Source organism: Leptidea sinapis, chromosome 13, assembly GCF_905404315.1.
Source record: "Leptidea sinapis chromosome 13, ilLepSina1.1, whole genome shotgun sequence".
NCBI classification, from domain to species: domain Eukaryota; kingdom Metazoa; phylum Arthropoda; class Insecta; order Lepidoptera; family Pieridae; genus Leptidea; species Leptidea sinapis.
The window spans coordinates 3,609,158-3,623,280 of NC_066277.1; the positions used below are offsets into that span (position 1 = coordinate 3,609,158).

Consider the following 14,123-nt stretch of genomic DNA (forward strand, 5'->3'; position numbering starts at 1 on the left):
TCTTTATCTGTAGATAGTATATTGGGAACGGCCGTTAGTCCAATGCTGTCTGTCAATAGGTTATTGAAATGTAAGTAAGCGTTTAAGGCGACACTAAATGCCAGCGACCTTGAGCGATATGAGTTCACCGCTGCCGGCCCGCCATCTATGTAACAAAGCCAATATTTTCAAAATTCTTGCGTGGAAAACAGTTTATATGCTTACAATCCTCGTTAGTCACTACTTATCTGAATAAATGAACCTACACAAAAAAGTACAAGCTATAAGAATAATTTTATGAGAGAAGTAGCAAAAAAATGCGTCACGCCATGCCAAAAAACTTGTTTAACTTCAAAGAAAAGTGGAAGTTCAAAAAGGCTCGGCAGTGTTAACTATAACCAACAGCAAGCATTAGCAACCTACAAATAAGACTTAAGGATATGTGTAACAGGATTAAGTAGTGTTCATAGCTCGAAATGCTATCCTTTCACCACAAAACTTGTCTAAAAACACCATGTTTGCGTGTTTTCTGCTTACTCTTCGCCTTAAGGATAGATTTGTCTTCGTCTAGTAAGTTAAACTAAGGATAAATATGTTATTGAAAACGGCCGCATATCAATGCTATACGACGATTGGCGACTAGAAGCAAATAAGCCCTCCATACGATTGATTTTGAAGAGGCGCCATAAAAGACAATTAACTAGATGACCTAGCTATTGTTATTAATACCAAATTATCTGAATTTTACAATTTGGAATACACACTTATAAAATACATTATCATGATAATGTATTTTATAAGTGTGTCGTAGATTATAAGTCATTGTGTGCTTTCTACTGCATTTATTCAAATTCGAATATTTTTCCTTCAAAATAGAATATCATATCACTTATTGGAAGTCAAAAACTACCACCCCTTCGAAAATTATGCCTCAGATCTAAGAACAACGCGCGCAAGAAACTCAGGGGGGTTCTTTTTTTGGTAAAAATATGATTGCAACGTAATATAGTACAGTAAAACTTAGATATTATTTAATAACCTTGGGGCGGTCGCTACATTCCCAATCTGTGGTATCATTAAGAAAGTCGTTTATACCATAAACGACTTTCCATAAAAGACCATAACCATAGTCTAGTCTAGTCGACTTTAGTTCCGAGCGTGCTCGGTAGCGTACATGCTCAGTGAACTTACGAATATAATTTATATTCGCGATCTGCGCGGCAACCGCCGCTGCACGCTATTATGACTCATAGCCAATGAATTGCTGGCATTCCTTCAGCACGCAATTGATACTGTGGACGAGATCAGTATCATCCAGATCTGTGCATCAAATTTCAAGAGTGAGGAGATCATTAACGCCAAGAGGTTTTGATGAAATCAGACCAGATGCCGTCCCGCAGGAGGGATGAAAGGGGAGAGAGAAGTCTTCAGGATATGATAAATGTCCTGAAAGTGACTGATCCTAACGACGTGCCGTCTTTCGTGGCAAGGAAGACTTCGACCATGTCGACGTCACCAGGTTGCTGAAGGACATCACAAGCCTCAAGGCAGGCCGCAGTAGACTTTAACTCTTTTGTTATTCGCGTCCCGACAGAACATATATTGACCTTCCTGGACGTGAAGCTGTGGCCGAAGGGGGTCGTGTTCCGCAAGTATCGCGGACGTCGCCGACCGCCGGAACTTACCGAACCCGCGCCTCACATCACCGCGAAAATGTGACGTAGATTTAAGTTTTAAAAATATGTATGGTAGATTATAAGGTATTTATTTTTTGGGCCTTGTAGCCTGAAATAAATGATTTATTATTATTTTTATTTTACCACACAAACGTTTTTTTAACAATTCCTTTGAATCTCGAATTATTTTCGAACATTTGTTTTGAACATTTCCTGGGATCAAGACGACTTGATCGTCGCTGAGTGGAGCTATTGTTACTGGGTAGCGCCCGTAGGTAGAACAGTATTTTTTATATTAGTAAAAATATTTAATGTGAAAATAATGGAAATAAATATTTGCCTCTTTGAATAAACTTTATTAATTCCAATCATTTAATTTATAACATGAAAACCATTTGTAAAATTAATAAACATCATGGGTGAATCTTTCCCAATTTGATATCTCGTTGTAAAGAGCATCTCCTGGGCATTCCGTTGCTCTTACTTGTCTGTGGCCAATGAGTTGGTAATCTGGTCTTATGTATCCAAGCTCCACGCCTATAGAAATAAGATCTTTTGCTGCTTGTAGCTGGACACTTGGTGGAACTGATGCTGAAATTAAAAAAATACATGGTCACAAAGAGGAAATTATCAGTCATTTATATGAGGGTATTATTAATTTATGGTACGTTTTGGTTTATGGTGGCGGAGTAAAGTTATTCCAAATTTTAAACTGGTGTTCTTTATGTAATTAGGAGGATGAGACTAGTAGGACATTCAGCAGTTGGTAATTGATACGCCCTGCCCATTAAAATGCAGTGCCGCTCAGGATGATTGTAAAACCCAAAAATTATGTGCGGTACAACTGCGCTCGTCACCTTGAGATACAAGTTGTCAAGTCTCATTTCCTAAGTTATTACACTAGCTACGGTGCCCTTCAGACCGAAACAGTAATGCATACACATTACTACTTCATGGCAGAAATAGGCGCCGTTGTGATACCCATAATCTAGCCGGAGTTCGGTGCAAACTAGCCTCCCACTGGTATTTAAACAATTTGTTATTTCTAAAAGTGATAACCCTCACTTGGAATTTATAATAAATAATAAAACTTACTGATCGATCAAGCCTTTGGCACTACAGAATTACATGACAGGGTGAAGTAATTTTAAACTTGGAGTTACTTTACACTGCGTTTATTAACAAGGTAGAAAGTACTTTGGTCGGTATTCGTCTCATTTTGATTCTTGCGGAATTAACCGGCAAGTAAGGATAATTAAGGTAAGCTGAGAAAGTAAGGCAGATTTAAAACCGGTAACAAGCGAATATTTTGTGAAAATCCCTCGATCCATTTCTGAAATCCGTACAGACGAAGTTGCAGCAAAGTCTAGTAGAGCAAAGCATAAACACTCACAGATCCAGTCTCCAATGAGAACGATGCCAATACTTTGCGAGTTATATCCTGCAGCATGAGCTCCAACAGCATCCCAGCCTCTTCCTTCATACACGGCACCGTCACTTCCCACTGCGAAACTGAAATGAAGAAATAATATTTAATAATAATTTTTTGCATTGTAATGGGCAGGGCGTATCAATTACCGTCAGCTGAACATATTGCTGGTCTCGTCCCTTATTTTCATTAAAAAAAAGATAATTTGTGTAAGTGCATTAATGTAAAAAATAATCTTCAGACATACTTGTATCCAATATCGGCCCATTGGTTCGTCAGCTGGTGAAAGTTCTGCATCGACCTCATGGCTGCCGCGCAGGTGATGAAATTGAAGCACGCTGCAGGGAGATAGCTGTGGTGTATGATAACAAAGTTGACAGGACTATTCAGTTGAATAACAGATACCGGCGGAAGTGCTCCCCATTTTTCTCGGGAAACAAATGTCAGATCTGTAAGGGAAACCTTACCTTAGAATTATTATAAAAGTAAATAAAACTTTATTTTCAAATTGAAATGAGAAGAAGTAGCAGGAAACTCATTGCCACTCTATATATCAAGATTTACATTTCCATCGATTTACAAATCATTTCATTTACAATGTAATAATATGGAAAGTGATGTAACAAACATACACAAACGTCAAATAGTCAATGGCTTACACGAGTAAGTCAAAAAAGTAAATGTAAATTAATACAAAAGTTATTGAGTACAGTAGCTGCATCATCCACACACACCGTAAATAAATAAAGGTATTCTGTGAGCATTTTATAAGCGATTATATATATTATTTTATATTATTTATATTATTTATATATATATATATATATATATATATATATATATATATATATATATATAAATAATATATATATATATAAATATATATAATAACTTTTAATAATCTGAAACTGAGTCTCCAGCAACGGGCTCACCCTGCCACCACAAGCAGCGCCCGTTCACGAGCATGACGCATAACCTATCTATCCTTAGTTTAACTTACTAGAGGTAAGAGAAATCTATCCTTTTACGCTTACTTACATTTCAATAACCTATGGACATAAAGCATTGGACTATAATTATGTTGGACATAACTATGGATAGATAAGATCTTGTCATTAAACGGTGACAGCAATGTACCTGTAACTGTAACTGTAAAACGGCCGTTAGTCTGTTCTATTCGATTGTTTTCTCATCCGCGTCAATATTTAATTTTAAATCATTTACTGTTCTTTAGCTTGACGGCTAACCATAGAACAATGAGTTCTTATATATGCGGATAAAAACTCCTTGTTACACTATTAATTACTATTATGTGAGCCAGTATTTCTCCATTGCATTAGCAACAGTGACTCATTTATTTGCAGTCTAACCTGCTACCAATCATCTTCAGGTTACCTTTGGTGCTGCCCCTCTTTCTGCGCACCAGGGAACCACATCTTTTGCGCATAGTTGCGTAAAAACAATCTAGTCGCTCCATCGCGAACATTCCGGATGCATTAAAGAAACGAGGCAACTCCAGTAGAACCCTGAAGGGATTGTTGTATTGGACGCGGAGGACGCTGTATCCTTGGGTGTACCTAGCCCACTTCCTGCACGTGTTAATACTCGAATTATATCATCTACTCAATAAACGGCCGTTCCTAATATACTATCTACAGAAAGAGATAAATTACTACCTTCTACTGTCAGTAATTAGCTGTCAATAATGAATGAAGCTGTCCCATTATATCCGATAAGTCATTCTTATCGCCTTATATTGGGACGCGTGAATTGCAATTTCCATATAAACCTCTATCGCTGGTAAGCTATACTTCATGCGATTCACAGACAGCGTGTACGGATAAGGTGAGTTACAGTCGATAAGTTTATTGCGACAGAAAAGTCAACGATAGTTACGATTTTTATCTCAAGTAAGCCACAACCGGAGATACTTTGAAAATTGGGAACGCCCGTAAGTCAAGGTAGTGAGTCTTTTGTTTTCCAGATCCCAGAAAATGAACAAAACCGATGTGTTAGGTAATTCAAAAGAATTGATAAAAACGTTTGTGTCTGAAAGGTTACTGTAACATAAATTACTTTCTTAATGATACCACAGATTGAGAATGGAACACTGCTGGTACAATAGCTAATCATCTCAAGTCTGCGGCAATCTATTTTGAATGTATAGTACCTAGTTTTTGACGTTCAATTAGTGATTTTAAATCCTATTTTGAATAAAAATATTTGAATTTGATGAAGTGGAATTGTTCGATAGAGACCGCCTAAGATAGGTTAGTAGGAAAAGTATTTGGGAACGCCTGACATAATCATGAGATCATTATATAATTTACGTTTAGACCGTCATCCTGACATGGTCCATTCTGAATTTTATAGCATAAAAAGTAAAAATGTAACGCCTGACTCTTTATAACAGCAAAGTCTTGCTAGCTAATATTGGCTTATAATTTTTGTTTATTATAGAATTTAAAAAGCCACTTTTTTAAACTATGTCTCATATTCAATACATTTTATAAATGGGTAATTAACAACTATAATCTACAGAGGTTTATGTTTCTTCTCATAGTAATTAATCTTATCTTATTGTTGTTATTGACTGATAATATACTGACTGAAAAATAAAATTTAAATTATCAAATGAGTTTTGCCGTATCGGTCATAATAAAAAGGTGTTATGCTTTTTGTAAAGTGATAACCCTCACTTCTAGGATTAATACACAAAAATAAAAGGATAGATTTGTCTCACACTAATTAGTTAAACTAAGGATAGATAGGTTATTGAAAACGGCCGCAAAAGTATTTGCCGCCTGACAGAAAAATGAAAAATTACAAATCGCGTTTAGTATCTGTGTACGAAGGAATAGATATAATTAGAAAGGCTCACAAAATTTCCACTTTATAGTAAAATTTTATACTCTACACAAATATAACTTAATAATAATAATAATGAAAAAAAAAATTGTGAAAGCTGAAATAGACAAATTGTCGAAGTACCTAGGTACTTCGGCAATTTGTCCTAGGTACTTAGTCTAGACTAAGCACACGAGGTTACTGACATGTGGGAAGTTGATTCAACAATAATTGTCCCAATAGTCGTTTTTGTAAACGGTCTTATAGCAAAGAGCCTCGACCACCATCACAACGCATCGTGCGGAATTTCCTCAGTCTGTCGCCCTAACCACGGGCGGAATTCAAATTCAAATTCAAATATTTTTATTCAAAATAGGATTTAAAATCACTTATTGAACGTCAAAATCTACCACCCATTCAAAAGAGACTGCCTCAGACCTGAGAAGAATGGGCGCAAGAAACTCAGCGGGCTTTTTGTAATATAAAATATGAATTACAATGTGATATCGTACAATAAACATTTTTAATTGAAGAGCCTGAGGGTGTTTGCTTTATTCCCAGTCCGTGGTGTCATTAAGAAAATCGTTTATGCTATAATAACCTTTCCTACACAAACGTTTTATAACAATTCTTTTAAATTTCGTAACACATTTGTTTTGTACATTTTCTGGTATCATATTGTAGAAGCATATACATCGCCCAACAAAAGCCTTACTAACTCGACCCAACCGAGTAGTAGTCATAACAAGTTTATGTTTGTCCCTCGTGTTAACATTATGAATGTCACAGTTTCTAGAAAATTCCTCAATGTGCTTATGAACATACAAAACATTATCAAAAATGTATTGAGAAGCAACAGTCAAAATGTTTATTTCTTTAAATTTTTCTCTTAATGATTCTTTAGGACCTAGGTTATAAATCGCGCGAATAGCCCTCTTCTGCAGCACAAATATAGTATTAATATCGGCCGCACTGCCCCATAACAATATACCATAGGACATAATACTATGAAAATAACTAAAGTATACTAATCTCGCCGTATCTATGTCAGTTAACCGTCTAATTTTCTTAACCGCATATGCTGCAGAACTAAGCCTATTCGCCAATCCTTCAATATGGGGCCCCCGTTGCAATTTGGAATCAAGAGTAATGCCAAGAAATATAGCAGATTCCACTGGTTTTGCCACCTCTCCATTTAATAAAATATTCGCATCTACATTTTTGACATTTGGCGCGGTGATTTAATATATATGGTTTTATGACTATTTAACAATAAGTTATTGGCGCTAAACCAGTACACGATGTCAGACATTGTTTACTTCGTCATATAAAACTTGGCTTCGTTTCACTTTGAATATAAGTGAAGTGTCATCCGCAAACAATACCACCTTGTGTTTTTTTCTACAAGGTTAGGTAGATCATTTATATAAATTAGGAAGAGGAAGGGTCCAAGAATAGACCCTTGTGGTACCCCCATACCGAGAGGAGTCCCAGGAGATCTCCTGCCATTCACCTCGACCCTGTGAATCCTATTATTTGAATATGAGATTAGAAGATCGAGTGCAGATCCTCTTATACCATAGTGACATAGCTTCCTGATCAGCGTTGAATGTTGAACACAATCAAAAGCCTTAGATAAATCACAGAAGATACCAAGTGCATTCTGTGATTCCTCCCAGGCAACAAAAATATTCGTGATGAGTTCAACACCTGCATCCGTAGTCGAGCGTCCCCTAGTAAAGCCAAATTGTCTTATATGAAGTAACTTATAAGTATTAAAGTGAGTAAGCATTTGGCTTAAAATAATTTTTTCAAAAACTTTACTTAGGGTAGGCAACACTGAAACAGGGCGATAGTTAATCGGGTCAGAAGTGAGTCCCGATTTAAATATTGGTGTTATTTTACTATACTTCAGAAGGTCAGGAAACACGCCATGTTCAATACAGCTATTAAAAACTAGTGCTAGATATGGTGCTATGACGTCAATAACAGAACTTATTATTTTTACAGATATGTCCCATATATCAGCAGTTTTTTTCATTTCTAAGGATCTGAAAGTTTTTATTATTTCTGCTGGGCTAACAACACTGAACTTGAAATTTTGTTTACATTCCTTAACATTTTCCAAAAGAAGTGACTCAGCAACACTGGTGGAGGAGATAAGGGTGCTTGAGATGGAAACTGGAATGTCAGACAAAAATTTCTCAAAAGCAGAAGCTACTTCCTGCTCAGAGTGGAGTTTTGTATTGTTTATTATTAGATTATATTCAAACTTGCAGTCTTTCGCTCTTCCAGATTCCCAGTTAATAACTTTCCAAGTCATTTTAATTTTATTTGAAGCATTTTTAATTATTTCTCTAATATGCATTGACTTAGCAATAGTACATACTTTCTTAAATAATTTTGAATATTTTTTCACATATACAAGGAAAGATACATCATGATTACATGATGATCTCTCACTATATAGTTCATATAACCGTTGTCTGCTCCTATGAATACCAGCTGTTGCCCAGTTGTTAAATGACAAGAGACGACCCGAGTTGACTATCTTTGAAGTAAATATAGAAGCAAACTCTGTTTTAATAATTTTAAATAACTTACCATACATCTCATTTGGAGTACTGTTATAATTCAAATACAAGTTTGAGAGTTTTTCCGAAACATTGCCTCTATATTTCTCCAGACTCTTATATTTCTCAATTGTCGTGAACTAACGCCGGCGGGACTCTATTTTTTATATTTATATTTGTAATATTGTTTTTTATAAATATGTTATATATATATAAATGTAGAAAATAAGATGAAATTGTAATAAAGAGAATAGTAATTATCACACTTACCATATTTTGATGATGTCGAAACAGGGGAAGATTCACAGAATGCAGCAAGACAAAGTAATATTACAGCGTATTTCATTGTTTCACCTAAAACATAACCTCAAAACTTATAGAAAAAAAAATCTGCTGTTGCTTTTACAACCAAAACCACAAAAATATTTAATGGTAAATCAATTTAAATACGCATTGCAATATTGCGATATTTATTAGTTACGAGTAAAACAACGTATGGAATAATATATGGAAAACGAAGATATATCTAGCAGATAATTTGAAACGATATCAATGCTTAGATTTATATCGAAACCAATTACTGATAGGCAAATAATATCATAAACACTTTCACATTAAGGACTAACAGATGAAATAGTAGATTGTTAACCTAGGGTCGAAATAATGTATTCCCGAGGTACCTATTTAGACGCCCGAGCGCAGCAAGGGCGGCTATAGTCCGAGTAGGAATTGATTATTTTACCCGTGTTAAGCACTTAACTTTTCATTTCGAATATGAGGAAGATAAAAGTAGTTGTTTATCTAAACTATTAATTGATAATATATAATAACTAGCTGAACAAGCAAACGTTGTATTGCCGATATTAAAATCGCGATACAAAAGTAACTGTTGATCGTAGATGGGTGAAAATTTGAAGTTGTATGTATGTTTTAATGTTGACTCATTATCAAGGTACGACTAACACAAATCAAGAAGAAAACGAAATTAGAAAGGATAGACAACACTATAAAAAGATTAAAATGGCGATGGGCAGGACACACCTTGAGAAGCAATATTGATAAATGGACAAAAAATATTATAGACTGGTATCCAAGACAAGGGAAAAGAAATCAAGGAAGACAACCCATTAGATGGGAAGATGATTTTAAAAAAGTGGCTGGACCAACGTGGAGACGATCTGCTCTGGACAGATCACAATGGAAATTTCTGGAGGAGGCCTATGTCGGAAGACAAGCGAACGATGTAGAAGATTAAGAATATCACTTATATTAGATTATTACTTAGATAAGAATATTACTTAGATTATTATTACTTAGCTTAGAATATTACTTAGATTAGAATATTACTTAGATTAGAATATTACTTAGTTTACAATATTATTTAGATTAGATTAGACTATATATATTGTATGAATCTTACATTGTTTGCAATAAAGGCTTATTCATTCATTCATTATCAAACAAATTTAAAAAAAATTGATTAAAAAATTAAGAAAAAAATTGGCGTGGACCTCCCTTAACATTTAGGGGGATGAAAAATAGATGTTGTCCGATTCTCAGACCTACCCAATATGCACTCAAAATTTCATGAGAATCGGTCAAGCCGAAGCCGAAGGAGTTTACCTACAAACACCGCGACATGAGAATTTTATATATTAGATTGTGATTCTAAGAAATGTTCAATTGTTTACTTCAACAAAATAGGTTGTGATGTTATAATCATTATTCTTAATGTTCGGGTAATAACCGTATTTGTCGGCAATATAATAATTATAATAATTTATATAAGGGTCATCCCTAGCTAAACAAATATATTACACTAGCTTTTAACCGCGACTCCGCGTGGAATAACTGCACTTTACGCCCGTTCCGCACTCTTCTACGATACAGCGGATATCCCTTGTCCTTGTGAACAGTCTCTTTAATAGTGTTTCCCTGCAAACTTTAATCTTCTATTACATCCCCATGTAGGTCAAAGTTTCAATTATTCTCGAACAAATGTTTATAAATTACTTCTTATTTAGTGCTTAATACAAAATTTTATCTCCGAAAATGACGAATTCCCAATTTTTTTTCTTTATGAAAATAAGGGACGAGACGAGCAGGAAAAAAAAAAGAAAAACAAAATATTTATTTATTTCTTATCAAGTGCCTAAGTACAAAGTTTTATGGTGTAATCTTCGATAATGACGAACTCCTAAACAAAAATTTCAATACCTCCATTATTATTTTTTGCAATAAAAGGGAGCCTATATCCTTTTTTAAGCTCTATTCTATTTCTGTACTAAATTTCATCAAAATCTGTTCGGTGGTTTGGGCGTGCAAACGTAACAAACAAACTAACATTCACATTTATAATATTAAGTAGGGATGTGTTTGAAAACGAAACAGAACATTATTATTATTTAAAAATAAGATTAAGGATTCAAGAAAAATAACTTGACTCTTTTTGACATTACAAAATTATTAGAAATTTTAGTTCATCCACTGAAAGAGATCAATCGTTACAAAAGCAAGTAGTTATAGCCAAGTTAGAAGCCACAATAATATTGTTTAACGCATATTTTCTTGTTACAATATTAAGTAAATAATGCCTCTATTATAAATTTAATTCCATCAATTTTTTATTTGAATTGGCACTGAGCTAACCAGATGAATGCAACTGAGAAGATTAGGTACTCATGTATCTAAATGTCACTTAACTAAAACAGATTTTTTTACACCATTTCTGCTATATATTACAAATATTTTTTTTGATATAGCTATATCTTAACTGCTACCAGCACCTCAAATATTTCTGCGTGTAATGGCACCTTTTCTGCGTCTACTGTTTCATTAAATCAAATCAAAATCACTCTATTTATGTAGATCACGGAAATGACACTTATTAATTTCAAAAATTACTTTTCTTATTGAATTTACCGGCACTTCGTAAAGAGAAGAAGTGACAAGAAACTTATTGCCACTCTTTTAAATCAACATTTACATTTTCATCGTTTTACAAATTATTTTAATTACAATATTATGTAAAGTGATGCACAACAAAAATACTCAAACCTCAAATAGTCAATGCCTTACACGAGTAAGCCAAAAAAGTAAATGTAAATTAAAACAAAACAAAGTTATATAGTACAGTAGTTGTATCATCCACGCACACCGTAAATTAATAAAGGTATTCCGCGAGTATCTTATAAGCAATTATAAAAAAAAACTGTTATTAGTAGTGGTAGCGCCCTTTCACGAGCATGACGCATGAGCCAGCCATCGCCTCCCTCGACCATATTTTAGGGAAGGGAACGACCCGCCCCATGTCGCCGCCACAAGCAGTGACATTTAAGCGACCATTACGAAGCGTGTCACGAGAACTCAACTAAATAAAAAAAAGAATCTTCATCTACCTGCAATATGTACTCACTAACTACCTCTACTTACACTTTGACAATTCTGCTCAAATTTGTAATTATTAATACGGGTATTATATATAATTAATATGATTATTAATATAATGTTTTTATTAACAGTAAATAAAACCTCAAATCCCTTAGGGTAATCAAATCTAACCAAAATCACTTTATTCATGTAGGTCACGGAAATGACACTAATGAATGTTAAAAGTTTTTCTTTTTATATCTACCGCCACTTCGGAAAGGGTTGAGCTTAAATACAAAGAAGTGGCAAGAAACTCATTGCCACACTTTTAAATCAACATTTACATTTTCATCGTTTTATAAATCATTTTAATTACAATATATGTAAAGTGATGCAAGAAAAATACTCAAACCTCAAATAGTCAATGCCTTACACGAGTAAGCCAAAAAAGTAAATGTAAATTAATATAAAACAATTTATTTACCACACCATGTTCAATAACCAAAAATGGTCCTTCCAGCAAGACTCGGCGCTGAGTCATAAAACTCGGGTCTAAGCAGTCATGGTTGGAAACGAACGTTTCGGAATTCATCAGAGCTGAAGACTGGCCATCGTCTAGTCCAGATCTTAATCCGCTGGATTATGATTTATGGTCAGTTTTAGAGGGTATGGCTTGCTCTAAGCGCCATGAAAATTTGGAATCCCTAAAACAATCTCTACGATTGGCACTGAAGAATTTTCCCATGAAAAGAGTGTGAGTTTCTCTTGATAACTGGCCTCGTTTAAAAGACTGTATTGCAGGAAATGGAGACTAAAAGTAAAAGTAATAAATGTTATTTGCAATAGATTTTTTTTCTTTGTTTCAGTATTTATGAAAATTTATTGAAGTAGGCATTACTTTGCAGAAATCCATAATTATCTAAATGATTTGAGTTTTCTTTAGTGTTGATTTCGCCAATATTTGTCTCTAAAAAATTCGACACGTGTTTTACCAGAGTCTCGTGCCAGATTTTGGCGAGACAACACGTCTTGAGGATGCCTCGTATAAAGGCGAAACACGTGTCGAATTGTTTAAAGACAAATATTGGCGGAATTAACACTAAAGAAAACTCAAATCAATTGGATTCAGTATTTATGCTAAGACTTTGTATAGTTCATAAGCCATCCGACGAGCACAAAAAATGTTTCATAAAAATCGTATTAAGGGTGTAATCGTTTGATCATGTAGGTAATAAAATACACCGCTATTTTGAGTGTCCTAATTGGTACAACGGCTTCCTATCGAAGTGAATTAAAATCAATTTTTGAGTTTGGCAGGTATCACACTTGGGACCTATATTTTTTATATTCCTTATCAATAACATTTTCACGATGATGAATGGTCCATGTTTACTTTATTTTATTTATTCAACCATCCTGGGTTATATAGCAGATTACATGGTTGAAATTTATATTAAGTCAATAAGTAAGTCCTAGCAGAAGTTACGACAATTTTAATAATAATCACAGATAAAATCAATAAGTATATTTCTAAAAGTCAATAGGTGAATTACATTTAGGCTGAAGGTTTGAAAATTTATTAATATACAAAATATATTTGATTTTTAATATGAATATCCGACTTAAGGTCTATTATGGATTACAATTATCATTACCGATGACGCTTCATTGTAAATCACAGTGAAATTATCGCAACATCTAATCAAAACAATCATGTTTCGTTCGATAATTTTAATTAATTTTCTTTTATATAATCTATTAGTTAAGCCCGGCCTTGCTTCATTGTCAAATATTTATATTATAAAAAGTATTTTTGACATTTCTTCCTTATTTACATTAATCTTCCCAAATTGGCAGTGCCCCAGGGCACTAGAATCATCAGATACACCGCAACCGAAAGTGCCGTACGGCACCCTACTCCTTCACCAAGTTCTGACCTTTATTTTGTTTTTAACATGGTTTATTTTATATGGTCTTATAGCGTGTTTCAATAGCTTTCAGATACATTGACTCACATTATTCTAATTGTAAGCTATCTAATAATACACGTAAAATAAAACGCATTGCTGCGCGATTGTCAAAATCGCGCCGATCTGAAGCATACACTCAGATCAGAGTTTCCCGGAATGAAAAGGTATAGCTACCCAATCTTGTGGAAAAAATTATAGGGTAAGTATTGTTTGTGGAAGACACTTGAATCATATTCAAAGTGAAAAGAAACCAAGGTTCTTTTGACGAAGTAAACAATGC

The 14,123-nt window shown here is 34.3% G+C and overlaps 1 protein-coding gene across 1 annotated transcript; it reads right to left on the minus strand.

Moving 5' to 3' along the window:
* Positions 1–1,990: 1,990 nt before the first annotated feature.
* Positions 1,991–8,983, minus strand: LOC126967796 (peptidoglycan-recognition protein LB-like). The gene is made up of 4 exons (XM_050812496.1): positions 8,775–8,983; positions 3,332–3,533; positions 3,049–3,167; positions 1,991–2,246 (listed from the first exon to the last, which is right to left on the minus strand). The coding sequence occupies exons 1-4, from the start codon at positions 8,848–8,850 to the stop codon at positions 2,059–2,061; spliced, it is 585 nt and encodes a 194-aa protein (XP_050668453.1). The 5' UTR covers positions 8,851–8,983; the 3' UTR covers positions 1,991–2,058.
* Positions 8,984–14,123: the final 5,140 nt, after the last annotated feature.